Source organism: Amphiura filiformis, unplaced genomic scaffold (genome assembly GCF_039555335.1).
Source record: "Amphiura filiformis unplaced genomic scaffold, Afil_fr2py scaffold_468, whole genome shotgun sequence".
Classification (NCBI taxonomy): domain Eukaryota; kingdom Metazoa; phylum Echinodermata; class Ophiuroidea; order Amphilepidida; family Amphiuridae; genus Amphiura; species Amphiura filiformis.
Window position 1 is genome coordinate 1 of NW_027305932.1, and position 17,835 is coordinate 17,835.

At 37.6% G+C, this 17,835-nt stretch overlaps 1 protein-coding gene across 1 annotated transcript; it reads right to left on the reverse strand.

Annotated features, from left to right (window-relative positions):
• Positions 1 to 193: 193 nt before the first annotated feature.
• LOC140145608 (uncharacterized) lies at positions 194 to 13,318 on the reverse strand. The gene is made up of 3 exons (XM_072167303.1): positions 13,202 to 13,318; positions 3,439 to 4,491; positions 194 to 510 (listed from the first exon to the last, which is right to left on the reverse strand). The coding sequence occupies exons 2-3, from the start codon at positions 3,782 to 3,784 to the stop codon at positions 209 to 211; spliced, it is 648 nt and encodes a 215-aa protein (XP_072023404.1). The 5' UTR covers positions 3,785 to 4,491; positions 13,202 to 13,318; the 3' UTR covers positions 194 to 208.
• Between the last annotated feature and the right edge of the window lie 4,517 nt (positions 13,319 to 17,835).

The following is a 17,835-nucleotide window of genomic DNA, read 5'->3' on the forward strand; positions in this document are numbered from 1 at the left end:
GCTAGTTATTTGTATTTCCTTCGTGAATAAGGGGTACAATGGGCCATTCACGAAGGACATACTATTGGCTTGTACAGGTGCACGGCAAACAAAGAACATCAACTCAGTCTGCCAGGATGTATCGAAAACTACCAACTTGCGACTCTACGCGCATTTCCTAATAGCAGGTGGCAAATTTGAAAACATCTTAAATACAGAAGGAGTTATTTCAACATTGATACTTACTCACGGGGTACTCATTAATCCACACGTTGTATCCAGCTTGTACCAGTTTGTCTCTAATAAATAGAGCTCGATAACGATCTTTCCAGTCTTGCTGAAAACTGAACTTGATACAGGGTTCTGACGTCTCACAATTCTGAGGGGCAACCAGATAAAATGGCGGCTTCTTTTCGGCAGGATCTGCGACGTACGGCGGGATGGTCAACTGGTAGTTGCTTATCTCCCACAGAATTTGAGTTGCGATTTCTTTGAGATAGAAACCACCTTGTTCCATCATTAGTTCAAACACTGTGAAATTGCATCATTAAAAAAAAAATGGACTATTATTATAATGTTTCTGTAAAGTAAATATTTCCCTCGGTATTTGAGTCGCGATTTCTTGGAGATGGAATCCACCTTGTTCCATTATTAGTTCAAACACTGTGATCAGCTCGTAATCGGCGGGCCTTATAACATCGCGGATTAATATCAATATATTTTATTTTGAGAATTGCCTTGCAAGATCTCACCAGAAGCATCACAAATTATTAATAGAAGTCCTATACATTGTGTGCTTTGATCAAAGTATACGTATCATTGCAAAATGTGGACTGTCATATAATGTTTCGGTAAAGCTGCCCAAGAATTCCAAGAATGTATTTCCTACAGCATTTGAGCCGCAATTTCTTTGAGATAGAACCCATCTTGCCCCCTCATTAGTTCTAAAACTGTGAAAATACGTATTACAAAAAGTAGACAGTTACAATGTTTTGGTAAAGCTACCCAAGAATTCTAAGTATTTACTTATTTCCTACAGTATTTGAGTCATGATTTCTTTGAGATGGAACCCACCTTGTTCCATCATCAGTTCTAACACTGTGAAATATACTTATTACAAAAAGTGGACTGTTATGGTTTTGGTAAAGATACACAAGAATTCCAATGTAAACTGAGCTCAAAAGAAACTTATAATTTTCACAAGGTCATATTTTGAAATCCTGTCCATCAAATTGAACCAAAATTACACACAGGTTCACTTCAATACTTACTCTTAACACATGTCAGTAGCCAAGCAGTTATCCAACTGACACAACAGCAAAATACACTGACATGGGGCAGCTTCCTGGACCACATTCACAGCCCAGCGCTGTTTCATGAAAAACGTTTATGAAAAGCAGAAAGCAGCACCGTTTTATCATCTGTGCAAGGATCTTGTGTACATTCTCACAGATTTTTGTGCTGGGTGCCAAATGTTGGGCTGTGAAAGTGAAGGAAGTCCAGGAAGCTGTCCCATGACAGTGCATTTTGCTATTGTGTCAGTTGGACAACTGCTTGACTGACATGTGTTTTGAGTAGAGTATTAAGGTAATCCTGTGTGTAAGTTTGGTTCATTTTGATTGACAGTATTATAAGATATGACCTTGTGATTCACAAGTTGTATAAAATTATAAGTTTCTTTTTGAGCTCAGTTTACTTATTTTCCGCAGTATTCAAGTTACGATTTCTTTGAATAGAATCCACCTTGTATTGTTCCAACATTAGTTCTAACACTGTGGAATAATAATATAGGCCTAATACGTATCATTACAAAAAACGAATGGTTTTAATGTTTTGGTAAAAATACCCCGAATATTACAAGTATCAGGACAAAAAACAAGTGTTGTCGTAGATATTTGGATTATGTATTTGCTATCAAACATAGTAATAACTTAACTTCATGTACCTGTATATATTCTTTTGTAAAGCGCTTCGTTCTTTGTGGGGCGCTCAATAAATGCCTATTATGTTATGTTATATAGGCTACAACTCGTTAGCAATACGCTGGCGAAGTTACGTAATTAATCGGATTAATTACCATAGCAATAGGTGAAAACAATTTTGAACATATCGCGCTGCACTACAATCAGGTTAAACTCATCACCTGTGTATGTCTGCAATCATAGATTGAATACAATACTGGTCTTTTTAATGATAATAATCTTACAGGTGCAGGTGATTAGCATGATATGGTTCAATGCAGAGGTACCGCGTGAACGTATCAGTGCAGCGCGGTATATTCAAAAATTGTTTTCACCTATTGCTATGGTAGTTAATCCGATTATTACGTAACTTCGCCAGCGTATATACCCCATAGAGGTTATCCACGTTACTCATGTGTGACTTCTAACAAAAGACGCTGGTTACCGTCAGGCCTGTACGCAGGATTTCATTGGGGGAATGGTTTTGAAAAAGTGGACCTTTTTTTCCAAAATTTTGTGAAAAGTGGACTTTCTTCCCAAAATTTGGACACACCCCCCCCTGCGTACGGGCCTGGTTCCCGTAGTATTCCTCATTCAAACCAATTCAGTTACTTGCATGACTTTGGCGGGCTTTTTATGAAACAGTCATGGTTGGACATGCAGGTACTTCTTTTGAAAATCCTAAAAAAGGTATAGTAGTCGCTGATAGGATATGCAGCTTATAGAATAAGATCTTCAAACATGATGATATAGTATGCTTTCCAAAATGTGGTTCCTCCATTAAAAAGAATTTGATAATCAACCATGCTGCTACCGTGCACATTCCACATTAAGGTTTCTCCCCAAAATGTGATCTTCCAGCTGCTATATAGTACGCTTTTCAACTGTAGTTCCTCTGTTAAAAGAACTTGATATTTAACCATGCTACTGCAGTACACTTTCCAGACTTGGGTTTCCCCAAAAAAGAATGTGATCTTCAAGCATGATGCTAGTAGTTTCTAACTGTGGATTCTCCGTTGAAAAATAATTTGATTATCTACCAAGCTGCTAGAGTACATTTTTAGACCAGCGTTTCTCCAGGGAATAGTGTAATCTTCAAGTTGTACGTACTGTATTTCGCTTTCCAACGTGTGGTTCCTCAGTTTAAAAATCAACCATGCTGCTACATTGCACTTTTCAAACCTGTATTTCCCACGAAATGTATCTTCATTCATGATGATGTAGTACGCTTTCCAGACCCGGGTTTCCAGACTGTGGTTCCTCTGTTTAAAAGAATTTGATAATCAACCATGCTACTACAGTACACTTTCCAGACCAAGATTTCTCCCCCAAAATGTGATTTTCAAGCATGATGCCATAGTACGCTTTCCAACTGTGGTTCCTTGGTTTAAAAGAATTATTTTGATAATCAACTATGTGCACTTTCCAAAATGTGATATTCAACCATGATGCGCTTTTTATATTTTTATATGAAAAATGATAATAAAAAAATACTCACGCAGTTTGACATTCAGAATGTGTTGGTCATTTCTGACGTCATCTATAAATACCAAATGCCGAATCAAATGCAAGGCTTTGATGTATTCGTCATCGCCAAACCGACGCTGTAACATCTGTACAATTATCGGTAGACCATCACACTCTCGAATGGCGACTTTGTTGTCATCATTGACAGCCAGGCGAAGGAGTGCATCAGCTAATTCTATGACTGAGTAGCAGTAGTCGCTTTGCTCCGTACTCTCAGATACGACACCAATAGCGCGGATTTTCGAACCAACAGCCCGTCGTAAGAGCTCCACTACGAGTAGTACACAATCCAGATGAGGCCGTACTCTCGCCGTCATTTTCTCATCCGCTATGTGAGCTAGAATCAGAACAGAGTCAACTCTAATTACAACATCTGGACATCTCGTCTTGGCTTCGAAAAAATCGACAGCATTGGCTTTGCGATAGAAGCGTCGGTTGTCTTTGCTGTGTCTCGTGCAGTTGTGTAGAATCGCTGAGATCTTCTGCAAAATCTCCAATTTGATGTTACGACGTCCAGGACTAGGTTTAATATGTGACCAATTTATTCTGCCATCAAGAGTGCGAGCAAATGTCAGGAGTACATCTACGCCGCCATTTTGTCCAAATTGATCACCAATTACCGAGCACTTGTCGCTGTATTCAGAAACCCAGCACAGAGCTGGAACAGGTTAAAAGCGGCCTGGGATTCCTCGTCATAATTCTCGTCAGAAAATTGAACAAACAGAGAGGATGATATTTTCAAAAACAGTTTAGTATAATCTGTCTTTGATAAGTACTGGGCTATTTCTAAAAAAGGGTCTAACAACAGGGAGTCGGTTAAACACAAAATAGGAAGTAGGTGCAACGTGGTCAAACTGTGCCCGATTTTTTCACTCGTAAAAGCGCCGTTATGATTGTTCAATGACTCGATGATGTAATTTACGTTACTTTTGAAATTGTCGATCTTGAATGTGTTTAATGGGTCAATTTTCAGAGCTTCTAAGATCTTGGCTTGACGTTCTTCTATGCTGGATTTTTCCGACATCTGAAATATTGAAATTAAAAAAAAATGTAACTTAAATCATTGTATATAGGCGAATTCGTGTTTATTATAATCAATTTACAGGCAAAGTCTTTTTACTATATTCTTTAATAATGTTGATTAATTATTTGGGGTAAATCTACGATTTTTCGTAGTTAAGGACAGCAATGCTCACAACATTATGCCTTATATGTTAGAAAAATATTTTTCAAATCACATGGTTTTATTTAAAACAAACTCATATTGACCTTAAAAAATACAAAACAGCCGTCTCTCACACGCGATATTTAAAATTCCCGCGTCCAAATTGCCTGTGGCAATGATGTCCCAGTAACACAATGAAGGCTGACGACAATTGAGCACAAATAGCCATGACGTCATTGCCATAGGAAATTTTGAATATCTCGTGTTGAGAGCCGGCTGTTTTTATTCGTTTTTATGGTCAATATGAGTTTGTTACGAGCCGCAATGACTCAAGGCCAAAATCACCATTTACCCAAATTCACTCCAATGTACAACAACAATACACTGTTTGATTAAGTTAACAAAATCTAAGTCTTTAAATGAAAGCAAAATATGATAGGTACATGACTGGGTGCTCGACCCATGAAAAGAGAGTAGCAGTTTTGCTGAATAAAGTTAATTCGAGGAGTCTGATAGGTTATCAGGGTGTGTCAGACAGAGTAGTGCTTGTAAAACTAGCTGCAATCGTCCAAGTCTATGCACAAACCGCAGACAGTGATGAGAATGACATTGCTGCTTTTTATGAGGCTCAGGAGAAGGCAAGTCAGATGAAATCGCCATGGTAATATGAGATTTGAATAAAAGGTCGGAGAAGGAAGAGTTGGAGATACGGTAGATATGTACAAACTCAAAGTGAGCAACAGATTTGAGGTGCTGCAGGATGATGGGGGGACAAAGACAATACCAAATGGCAGATCGTGGAAACTGCAAAAGAAGTGATTCCACCAAATGATTCCACCAAGGAAAAAGCAGAATAAACACAGCTGGATGACAATAGACATTCTAGATTTGATGGAAGAGAATACAAGGTCAAAAATGAAAACAAGTACAAAGAACTTGATGATATGGTCACGAAGAAGTGTATTGATGCAAAGGAAACATGGTTCAACAGCATATGTTATGAGCTTGAGAAGCATACAAGCCCCAAAGAAATGCACAGGATTATTAAAGAGGTTTGGAAAGGAAGGGTGTACCTCAGCTAGATGTATCAAGTCGAAGGATGGAGATGTCAAAAGATGGGCTGAATAATCCCAGAACTATTTGATGATGATAGAGTTGAAATGCCAAGTATCAATCGGGAAATTGATGGCCCAGAAATTCTGCAATCTGAATTGCAATCTCTCATGACAATATGAAGAACAACAAAGCAATTGGTCCTGATGAGTTAGGAGTGGAACCGATTTTAATCCCCAACTCATCCAAGTTCTTAAAAGAACTTGGATGAGTTGGGGATAGTGAAGTTGACAGAAGTTTTGAATGAGATCTATAACTCAGGTGAAATTCACCCAGAGCTGAGCAAGTCCATCTTTATTGCTTTACCAAAGAAACCTGGGACTATATTATGTGAGTTACACAGGACAATAAGCATAATGAGTCATGCAGTGAAGATCCTGAAGGTGTTGATGAAGAGAGTAAGGAATAAAATCAGCCCAGAAATAACGAAACTGCTGTGTGGCTTTGTGGAGGATTGTGGAACCAGGAACGCAATTTTCATGCGGAGAATGTTATGTGAGAGGGCGATAGAAATGAAGCAAGACCTGTATATGTGTTTTATTGATTACACCAAGGCATTCAACACCGTAAAACACGAGGAACTGTTAAATATTTTGAGTCAGATTAATATTGATGGAAAGGACCTGAGAATTATCACAAATTTGTATTGGAACCAGACAGCAGCAATCAGAGTGGGCAATGACGTAGGGGAGTTTGTCGAAATCAAGAAATCGGTAAGGATGTGTTTTTTCACCAGATTTATTCAATTTGTACAGCGAGTGGATACTAACAGAACAAGAGGATTTACCAAGTGAGAAAAAGGACTGCTCATCAACTGCAAGAAAACTGAGTGTCTGGTAGTTACAAAGCAAAAGGATGTTCCTATCTACAACATAAAAATCCATGAGGGCAATCTGAAGCAAGTTGATCGGTTTAGATATCTGGGAAGCTGGATCACATCAGATGACAGGTGTGACAGAGAAATCAATAGGAGAATTGCAATGACAAAAGAGACTTTCACAAGGATAAGCACCCTCCTTTGTAAATTGAATATCACCATGAGTACTCAGGGTCTTAGATTGCTATGTACAACCAATTCTGAAATATGGTTGCGAGAGCTGCTTAGTCTCAAAGGCAATGGAAGATCGATTGCAAGCTACTGAAATGTGGTTCCACAGGCGAATGTTGAGGATACCTTGGACAAGTCACACCACAAATGAAACAGTATTGCATAGAGCTGACAGTCAACGGATGCTCCTGAAGAAGATCCGGAAACCGCAACTTGATTTCTTAGGCCACTGTATGAGGAAAGAAGATCTGGAGTGTTTGTTTCTTACGGGGAAGATTAATGGCAATGATGGAAGGAGAGACAGAGGTCGCCAGAGGACAACTCCTTGCGCCGTTCTTCAAACACTTAACTCCTTGTGCAGTTCTCCAAACATTTAACTCCTTGCGCAGATGACAATCTCCAAAAATGGTGCTTCTTTCACCAATCACTCTTTCTCCAGGTAACAGGCTTCTGCACTGCTCCACGTTATTGACAGATGTGTTGTTTTATAAACCAGACTCCAGCAAGTCAACAGAAGATTTTTAATCCTTTGGGGAAGAGGAGTACCTTCATATACACACAACACAATCTCCTTCGTTGCTGTATTAAAATAGCATATTATTGGCTATGCAAACTGATTCAAATGTACCTCTTCTTGAAGCACAGGATGACCACCACAAAGAATTTACAAACTCTGATGATATTCTGCAAAGAGCAAACTAATGCTTTCCACTTTTATACTAACAATCTATTAATACACCATTCTGTCATTCACTTCCTGGGGGATTTCCAAAATGATGTCATTATATCCATTTTACAATCGAAGGGATTTTTCCAATGATGCAATACAGAGAATGTTCTGGAAGAAGTTTGGGATTTTCCAAGATTTCCAAGATATTAATAACCCTGATTGAGTTTGTTTACTGTAACCAAAGGGGGTTCCCCCAAACATGTCATAACACACAAACTCTTGGTTTCCCCTTTCTATTATTTAAATAATCAAATTAAATTTCTCAGAGCACATCATAAGTTTGTTTTTTTAAAATAAAACCATGTGATTCGTGCTCGATAGCTGTTTTTCTAACATAAAGCATAATGTTGTGATTGCCGAATCCATCATTACTTTTTTTATCAAACGCAGACTCTGGAAAAGTTTCCATGCATATCTTTCTCGTGTTACATCTTTATAACCAATCAGAAACGGTGTTATACGTTCAAATTGGCATAGAGCGGAATCAAACTTGTGGCGACAGAGACTATAAAGCTTCCTGAGCCAATGTAACATGACAGCCTTTTGTATGACATGTATATGGCTCGTGATGGCAAATAGCTCGAGTACCATATGCCTAATCTATATCATAGGTTAGAGTGCACACTTGGAATATATTCAAAGGTTGCCGTGATATCAATTTAGGGCTATTGACACATAATAATGCAGAAAATTATTGAGTTTCTTTTTGCTAATTACCAGATGAAAATCGAAGTTGGTGCCCCGGGATGGTGCGCATGAAATTTTGAGGTGTTGAAACGCTTTTACCCCATTAGGAAACGAATTTGGAGAAAACCTTCTGTTAATAAAATACTATGCTGAGCCACCAGCCCGGGTGGCTCACGCTCCAGTAATTTCAGATGATTGAGCTCAGTAATACATCAAAGAATGTCTTCCAATTCATGAAAACAAATAGATAATCAGCTTATCGGATTAAAAGCTTAGAGGGAAGGTCTTGCTGCTCAGCGAGTGTTTGTAATTATCAGAAGGTTTTCTCCAAATTCATTCTCTAATGCATACAAGCTCAGCAATCTTCTCAGCTTCTTCAAGCACATGAGCTCTATAGATAGTTTGCCATGTGTTTCGTAACCAGGGTTTCTCATAAAATGTCATCATCATCGTTTAGTTACAAGACAAAAACATAATAAATCATTCTTCATGTCAATGAAATAAGGATGTCAATTTTATAATAGAGTGTTCATAAATACTTTGGTGGGGGGTGGAAAAGTTGGACCCTCCTGGATTTTTTATCGCCCTTTTTATGGTCTAAATTTTTGACCCCCCTTCATGTCCTAAAATATAATTATGTAATTAACATAATTATTAGCTAAAACTGACCATTTGGTGTTATTACTCATAATTTTTTAATCACAAGTTTTTGACCCCCATTTTAGGACCCAAATTTTGTTAACCCCCTGTTCTAACCCCCCCCCCAAAGTATTTATGAACACTCCCTAAGGTGTATAGTAGCAATATAGTCTGTAGCATGATGTTGGCCAAGTCAAGAATTTTAGCTATTTTTTTTTTTTTTTTCTTAAAGTGACAGTCAATCTACTGCACAGGATGTGTCAAATTCACTAAAAGTCCACTTTCTATACATTTTTCCATAGGCAATTCAATTTCAATCATGTGTATTGATCACACTAATATCGGGGCAACTACTATAAAAATGTAAATTACCAAATCTTTTGATGTAAATGGGTAAACCATTGTGATGAGTGAGTGTACCTATTCTGCTTCATACTAACATGGACACATGAGTCGGGTAAAACAAAAGATTTGGAATGTGAAATGTTCGAGATATACGCTGACATACACTTGTTCTTAAGGGTAGACGCGGTATTGTTGGTCGAAGCAGCCAAAATATCGATTTTCATTATCTAAATCAATATAGTATTGAAAAATAACACTTTGATGATTTGCAAAAGTTCATTCTACAAATCATACACTTTGAAAACTTGCTTGATTTATTATTGTTGTTAATGAGGTATGTACATTTTACAAAATGTTGCTGTTCCAGCCTTCTTTACAACATAACTCAAGAACCACAAGACCTACAAAAGTATATCTGTGATATCTGAATTCTTCTACACACTCGATATGAAATGATCAATACAAATTTGGTCAAAGCTCACTACCATTCACAGGATGCTGTGAACTACCAAATCGCAATAGTATAAAATAGTTGCTATTCTTAAGGGATCTGGAATGAGCGTTTTGAGCGTTTCGACAGTATTTTTTGTGGGACATGAGAGCACATCAGGCATATCGAATTGCATTCTGAATACGAAGAATGTCTTCCTGATATCAAATAATTTTCATTTTTGCAGCAGTGCTGCATTAATTCTGAATTGGCTGGGTGTTACTATACTGAAATTTTCGAATGTGAAAGGCATTTTGTACCACTGAAGTTTTTCGTACACATCGATAGCTTTATTAATATAAAGATTGACTTTTGTAGAATTTTGGTTGTGTATCCATTGATTTTATATGCGATTTCATTGAAAGTGTTTTTTAATGCAATGATTTTCAACAACACACTCAACCTGGGCTCCTTGCATGAGGAATATTAGCTACAAGCATTAGCTGAGCATGCGTCCTGTCAATTTCTACTCTCACACCCCTGATTTAGCATAATTGGGCTCGTTTGCATATGCATGAGTTCGTTGAGTTGGTCGTAGCGTCCTTGGAGATAGTACATTTCTAGTAAAATGGTATAGATGAGTTTATAGTCAAAATGCGTGATGTATTTTAACAGTTTAAACGTAGGCCTATGTTTTTGTAAATGTGCATAATTTCCAATCACGTCGCAGATGGCAACTATCACAGCACAAGTAATAATTTATCCCAGTGTATTGCCCCGGTAGAATACCTTGCATATGCCATAGACAAATTTTGATAACTTGGTTGGTAGACAGAGATGACGTCAGTGGTACTGATTTTGGTTTAGATCTGAAACCATATTATACCTCAGGTTTAGATTGAGAAAGTATAGGCCTACATATCAAGTAATTATCTGGTGGGAATTGTTTTATTGTTGTATTAATTGTGGTATACTGAACCCGACAACCACATTTGAAGAAAATAATTATAACTATGATTAATTTTATCATGGGCTATATTTTTGCCGGCGGAGGAATATGTATTTAGCCTGGGGAGTTAGCTTTCAAAAACTGTATCACGTTCATTACATGTGGATGGGATGGGTGAAGTTTCGTGTTACCAAAGTATGGTGTGTTACCATTACAACAACAACTTACTTATTTACATAGTACATCCAATCACAGCGTGCTGAAAAGTAATAAACAAAGGTTGTTCAGTCGCACAGTAACAGTGCATTCATTAGAGGCGCTGTAGTTTAATATGGATATGCAAACGAGATGGCCGGTGACCGTGACTCAACTGTAAATGATTATTCTTCGGGACACCTTGACGGATTTTCCCGCAATTGACACACCGTGCTGTAAGCATGGTAAAGTGAACCTGTAAAATGTACCAAATGCAGTTTTGATATTGCGGTACATGTCAGCTATTTTATGCAATTTTCGGCCGTTGTTTCGGCCTACAGTTTGTTTAGGACTTCTGTGTTGTGGACCATACTATTTTGTTTTTACGAAAGTGATAATTTCTCCATCATTTTGTTTCAAACGGTTGCTTTATTTATTACTAAATAGCCTATTCGGTCTGGGTATTAAATTGATAGGCCTAATGGCGCAGTGTAAAGGACAATGCGGTTATAAGTTGAGACTCCCAAAAGACTGACGGCATGACATTTTTCTTGAACAAATGAAATGATAATGAAAATTAAAAAATGAATACTTACACCCCTCATAGGGGTCTATGTAAAACAGTCAAATATCAGAATTGCAAGTGTAGTCTAAAAGTGACAAAGAGATATTGTATTCTCTGGTTTGGAATGAGTATTTATGACTGAAAGCAGTTTAAGCAGCTAATTAGCACTAATTAAACCTTTTGAATAAATAATTAGGTCTGTTAATGAAGTAAATTTTGATCACCCTGTATACATAGAAGCAAACATCGCACCCAAAATAAAGTATATTTCTGGTTGGCTTTTTCAATTCAAGCTCTGTTTGATTTTGTGGTCCTCAGATTGAGAAAATATTCCTGAAAAGAAAAATATACCACATGTTCCTTAAAAAGTTCATTTTTACACACTGTATATCGTCTAGTACACCCTGAATATTGATTTCGAATTTTGGTCAGTTTAATCTCTGTTCTTAATGCTTTCCAGAAATAGGCCTACCTGTAATTGGTTCATAAAATGATATAACTATTCATCGCAAAATTGAAAACAATGGCCATACCCGATGTCAGTCAATGGTATATCAAACCACAATATGAACCTGAAGACTCGTCATCAGACTTAGACACTATCCATGCTATCAATGAGGAATTGCTATTACCCCATACCACAGTATTATGTTTATAATCATTCCTAGGCCTTATTAAAGGCTCAGATGCATACAACTTTTTAACTCATTTATGTTAAGTACAAACTTGAGAATATGTTCTTCATTTTAAGTAAATGTCATCATATGTTATTAAGTATACAAAGAAATGAACTAAGTACTCAGCATATAAATTAATTTGTGCCCTCATTGTGGGTTTTTAAGACAAAATAAAATAAAGGAAACAAACATCATTCTCCTTTTTACAGTGTCGTTTCTAAAAGCTCATTTTTAGCCAAAGGTCCTCTCAGTGAATGTGAAATCCAACATTTTTTCTTCATTCACTGCGCCGTCTTTTTTAAAGACATTTCTTGTTTGAAATTCACGATATAATACAAATTTTATGACAAATTATAATAATTTGATATTTTTCACATTTTTGATATATAACAGTGCTCGAAATAAATTTCAAAATCTTTTGGTGTTTTGGGAAAAAAACCATATCTTCAATACGAAAGGCCAAGATTTTCAATTGATCGTCGGCTTTTCATCCCATCTACATACACTTTAAGTATAAATCATCAGATTAATAAAGTTTACTTCGAGTACTGTTAAATATCAAAAATATCAATTTTTAATCATTTGCCATAAAATGTGTATAATACATTGCGAATTTCAAAAAATCTAAATTATTTGATATCAGAAGGACATTCTTCGTATTCAGAATGCAATTCGATATGTCTGATGTGCTCTAATGTCCCACAATAAATACTGTCCAAACGTTCATATACCCCCGGGGGGCACTCCCTATCTGAAATGGCAGGGATGTGCCTCGGCCATGTTAAAAGTAGGGGGCATTCAGGTCAAATGTACAATTACAAAAATATGGGGTCATTCAGTACACATTCTGAATAAAAATGGGGTCATTCGGTATGAAACTCCCCCCCGTTCATACCCCATCCCTTAACCCAGAAAACTGTACGGTTTCCAGTTATTATCTAAAATGATATAACAATTTTACCACCATTAGCCCAACGTATATCCGTCATAGACCATGCATCGGAAGGAGGAAGTAAAACGCTTATATGATTCATACATAAAATGAGTTGCCTTTTAAAATACTGATTAAAGTCCAATTATGTGATCCGAGTGTATAATTATTAATATTATACTCATTTGCTAAGTCATTGTTACATAAGAACAATTATTATCATATTTAATTAATGGTAACAGTTTAATTCATATACTTACCTTTGCATACTTGGTACACTTTTTCAGAGAGAGATATGAATACTACGTGCTACTGGTATACAAAAACTGACTAATTTGGTTTGTTCACTGTACCAAAAAACGCAGTGAACCCGAATATGTAATTCGTGTCAATAGACTGTCAATGTCAATGCAGATTTTGCTGGTGTTAATAGTTTTCAAGGTCGTGGAAAAACCCTCTTTATCATGTCTATACGGAAAAAATAACATGAAACGAAGTCAATTTAGGGAGCTGCCATTTTCTTTGGAAGGGTGTCTGTCAGTGACCAGCAATCGGTGTCCATTTTTGTAACCCCAACTGCCCCCCCTGCACACTTACGAAATCCCCCATAATACTAAATAAGCAGGTTCTAGTACATTATGTTTGTTGTGTGAAGGTATGATGAGGAGTCCTCTCATTGCATTCAGTTTACATAGTGCAGTTATGCTGCACAGCAAACATGATTCGACCTTTGCAGTACTTAAACCTAGTTAACAGGAAATTACTCCAGTAAAATCAATCGATAAAGTGTAGCCCATCCTCCAGTGGTGAATGATGAATGGTGGACTGCACTTATGCCCAAATATGGCACTTGCCAATCAATAATCACCCACTTGAAATCCCCTGACTCGCTTAATCGCTCCACTGAACAAAGTTATGGACAAATATGGGGGTTGTTTTTGTTGTTATCTGTCATTTACATATCAGGGAGGTACGAACATTTGCAGATGCCCCACCTACTCAGTTTTTAGCCTACATAATGTATACATTATTCGTGATTTGACAGCAAGTACAAAAATATCCGTCAAGTGGTTTAGCTTTAATGCCCTTCGGAAGAGAGCGGTCCACAAGTGAGTGATAGTCACTAAAAGTTGCATTCGATGTACACAGGGTATTTTGCAGGCCATGTCATGCCCTTCCTTACTAAAACACCAAAGTGCGAATATTCCCAAACATCTAAATTAGCTAAAAATTTAGGACATGTTACAAAACTATATTTTCTAGAATTTCAGATAGTACAAAATATTGGCCGGTTAGTTTTCACACAGTGACGTTAACTAGGCAATGCCCTATACCTCTATCATACACTGTTTGTAGAGGTCACACGTCAATGGTGAGAGCACTGTGTATTGTGTATAGGAAAATGAACAGTAACTGCAGTATGAACTAAATTATCTACGTATTCAACGTATTCAAAGCATGCCCCTCCCCCAATAAAAAATAAACGGTTAGGCCTAGCAAATGAATCGCATTTTGTGATGGAAAAACAAAACGATGGCATTTCTTCAGATATTAATTATTCATCCTTCTTGTAAGTGTCTGCTAAGTTTCAACACCGTATCTTATCTGATGAGCAGGATGAGCGCACACCGACAGTGTTAATGTCAAAAGTGACTCAGTGATGGCGTGCGCAAAGGGGCCACTCATCCCACACTTTTGCTGATAAGGCGGGGGAAATGCACCCAGTCGGGGGAAATCATATTACCAAATTTATGTGCAGTCGGCATGGCATGGTAGGGGAATCGGGAATCGAGATCTGTGCGCCCCCACCATACACCCCCCCAACCACCACCACCACCACCACCACCACTTTTGCGGACGCCACTGAGAGTGACTAACCATCAAAATATCGCACAACGACGGAATGGCTGTATATGTACTTCTGAACCATTACTCCAACTGGAGGGTATTAATACATGTATTACTATACATTATATCCCTACTCTCAACTGCTGGTAAAGTTCTTGCAAAGATCCTCCTAGCCAGATTACAACAAGTTGCCAGTGTAATAACGGGGTGCAATACTGCCTGAAAACCAATGTGGGTTCAGATTCAGTCGATCCACAATTGATCCAATCTTCACCCTGCGCCAGCTTCAGGAGAAATCAATAGAGCAGCAAAGACCACTTTACATGGTCTTCGTCGACTTCACCAGTGAAGTATTATGGTTATCCAGACATATTTGTCAAGATCATTCGTGAATTTCATGATGGAATGCAGGCAACTGTTGTAGATGATGGTGATACAACTGAGCCCTTCCGGTGTGTTAAGCAGGAATTTTGGCACCAACCTTATTTGGTATCTATTTGGCAGCTGTTTTGGAAACTTCATCTGACAACCTATCAGATGTGCAGCATGAAGTTTTCCTCCGTTCTAGGACAGATGGCAAACTGTTCAATCTAGCTCGTCTCCGTGCCAAGACCCGATGTCAAGAAGTATGTGTGCAAGAGTTCATATATGCTGATGATACCGCCCTGGTGGCTCAATCCATTGAAGACTGCAGAACATTTTGTGACTGCATCAGTAGCATTTGGCCTTACAATCAACATCAGTAAAACAGAGATCTCTACGACCTGTCAAATCTTTCATCAATTTCACTTACCTGGAGAGTGTGATATCCATGGACAATTCCATCGACTTCAGTAAATGCATTTGGATCTCTGAAAAAGACGTGGTCCCAGCGTTTATAAGACTTGCGACCAAAAGTAAGCTGTATCGTGTGTTTGTCCTACCCTGTCTCCTGTATTCTACTGAGACTTACACACTCTCGGAGGCATATAAAGAAGTTAACTTCCATTCAACTTCGCCACCTTAGATGTATCATGGGTATATCATGACAGGACTGGGACTCTAATGGAGAGGTGATTCAGAGAGCCAAAATGGAGAGCGAAGAAGCCATCCTAGTGAAGAGCCAACTGCGCTGGGTCGGTCATGTCGTGAATATGCCTGATGACAGACGTACACCTTTAATGGACATTTTATTGTGAAATGTCATTGAACAAGGAATACATTAAAAAAATTTCCACATAGCCCCAGAAGGCATTGTCCGATGGATCGTGAAGTGCGCGGAACATGAAGAAAATTAACTTGCTATTACAGGGCCGTGACACTCGTATTCAATCCTTGTATAAAAATTGAAGTCACTTCACGGCAGTTTGAGTGACGGTTGCTAGGGAGTTTGGTACCATCGGAATGTTGATTGACAGTTTTGGGTAGTTTGGTACCCTACATTAGGTTGGTACCCTAAAATTTTCCAAGGTGGCGCCCATCGACTGCCAATTATTCGGACCCTTTCCAGCAAAAAATACAGCTTATTTAGCCAGTCTTGTCATGGGGTCATCCATTTTCCTAGTGATATTGAGCTAACTCCTCAGCTATTTGTTTTTTCACGATATGATAGTAATGGAAAGATTCGACCAAATGTTCGCCGTTTTTTCGCCATTTAATTTTTTGGGGCGCCCTCTACGGAGGCGTCCCACAATATTGGCATGTACTTGTGAGTAGCTTCTAATTTCAGTCTTACTAGATTTACTCCGCAAATGTTGTGCTATTTTGCTAAAATTATGCCCTTGTCAGAAATAAATCCACAATATGCTTGGATTTGATTTTATTATTGTTTTCTGTTATGCACAGGATAAAATGGTGTGCGTATATTCTTTGTTTAAAAGACAAAATTAATGGATTTGTAAAACACCAAATAAATCGAGACATTTTTGTATTGTTTGAAATTTCATTGAACATAGACGGTGACCACACTATGGATTAAATAAATCTGAATTAGTCCAATAAGCTCAAATAAACAATCATAGTGCCCTAACTTGAGAGTATGAGTTTTTGTACATTGTTCCGATGATCAAGATAGTGATAGTGACATAACAATTAACACGCTTATCTTAAAGGTCTTATCTATCTGCATGGGGTAATTGGAAATTAGGGCCGTAGCCTATTTGTTTTAAGGATGAAACAACTGGCTCCTTTTGCATGGAAATTAGAACAAATTACTATACAAGCTGTATCAAAAAGTTTGGTACCCAGCAGTTTTGATAGTAATTGAAAAGCCTGGTTCTTCCAAATGCAATATCGGGTTCCCTTAAAATGATAAAATGATCAGACCATAAATCTTTTGTGACTGTTTATGACATTAATCAACAAATGATGCGGGTCCTAGATGTTCGAGGATGTTATGTTTATGACCAAAACGTTACGTTTGTATTCTCAACCTTGTTAATCTTTGCTACGTGTATGTTAACAAACGAAAGTTCTGTAATTATTTTACAATGCTTTAGTAAGTATTCTTTTTGATATCATCAAATTGTAAATCTTTGTCAGATTTTCAGTGTGTTAACGACTATGTATCAAAGATGTTACGTTCATGTGCAAAACATTAACGACTTGCATTGTATACCCATATAGCTAATTGTTCTCTAATTGTCTATCCTTCATCTCTATTAGATTTTCAGTGTATTAGCAAGTAGATGATGTATAATGTATCACAGCGTTATTGTAGCACAGACGTTATACATTCATAAAAACTTTTCTTTTGTCATAGGGGTCCTCTTCTATACTATCCATCATATACCCCCCTGCATAACGAAATATTTTCCAAAGCAATATCATCACTACAATGAAAATTGAACTCCCCAACATAATCGCAAATTGACAGACAGCTATTTTCAATTTTTTCATCGAAAACGGTCCTGTGATACACCTTCCCCAATCAAACACATTTGTCTTGCATTTGATCATCTTCTACTCTGCCCTAGAAAAAATCATTATGATTCCCCGACCAAATGCCATTCGTCCGTTTTTGGGCGCCATTTTTTAATTTTTATTTTGAAACAATGACGTAAAGTCG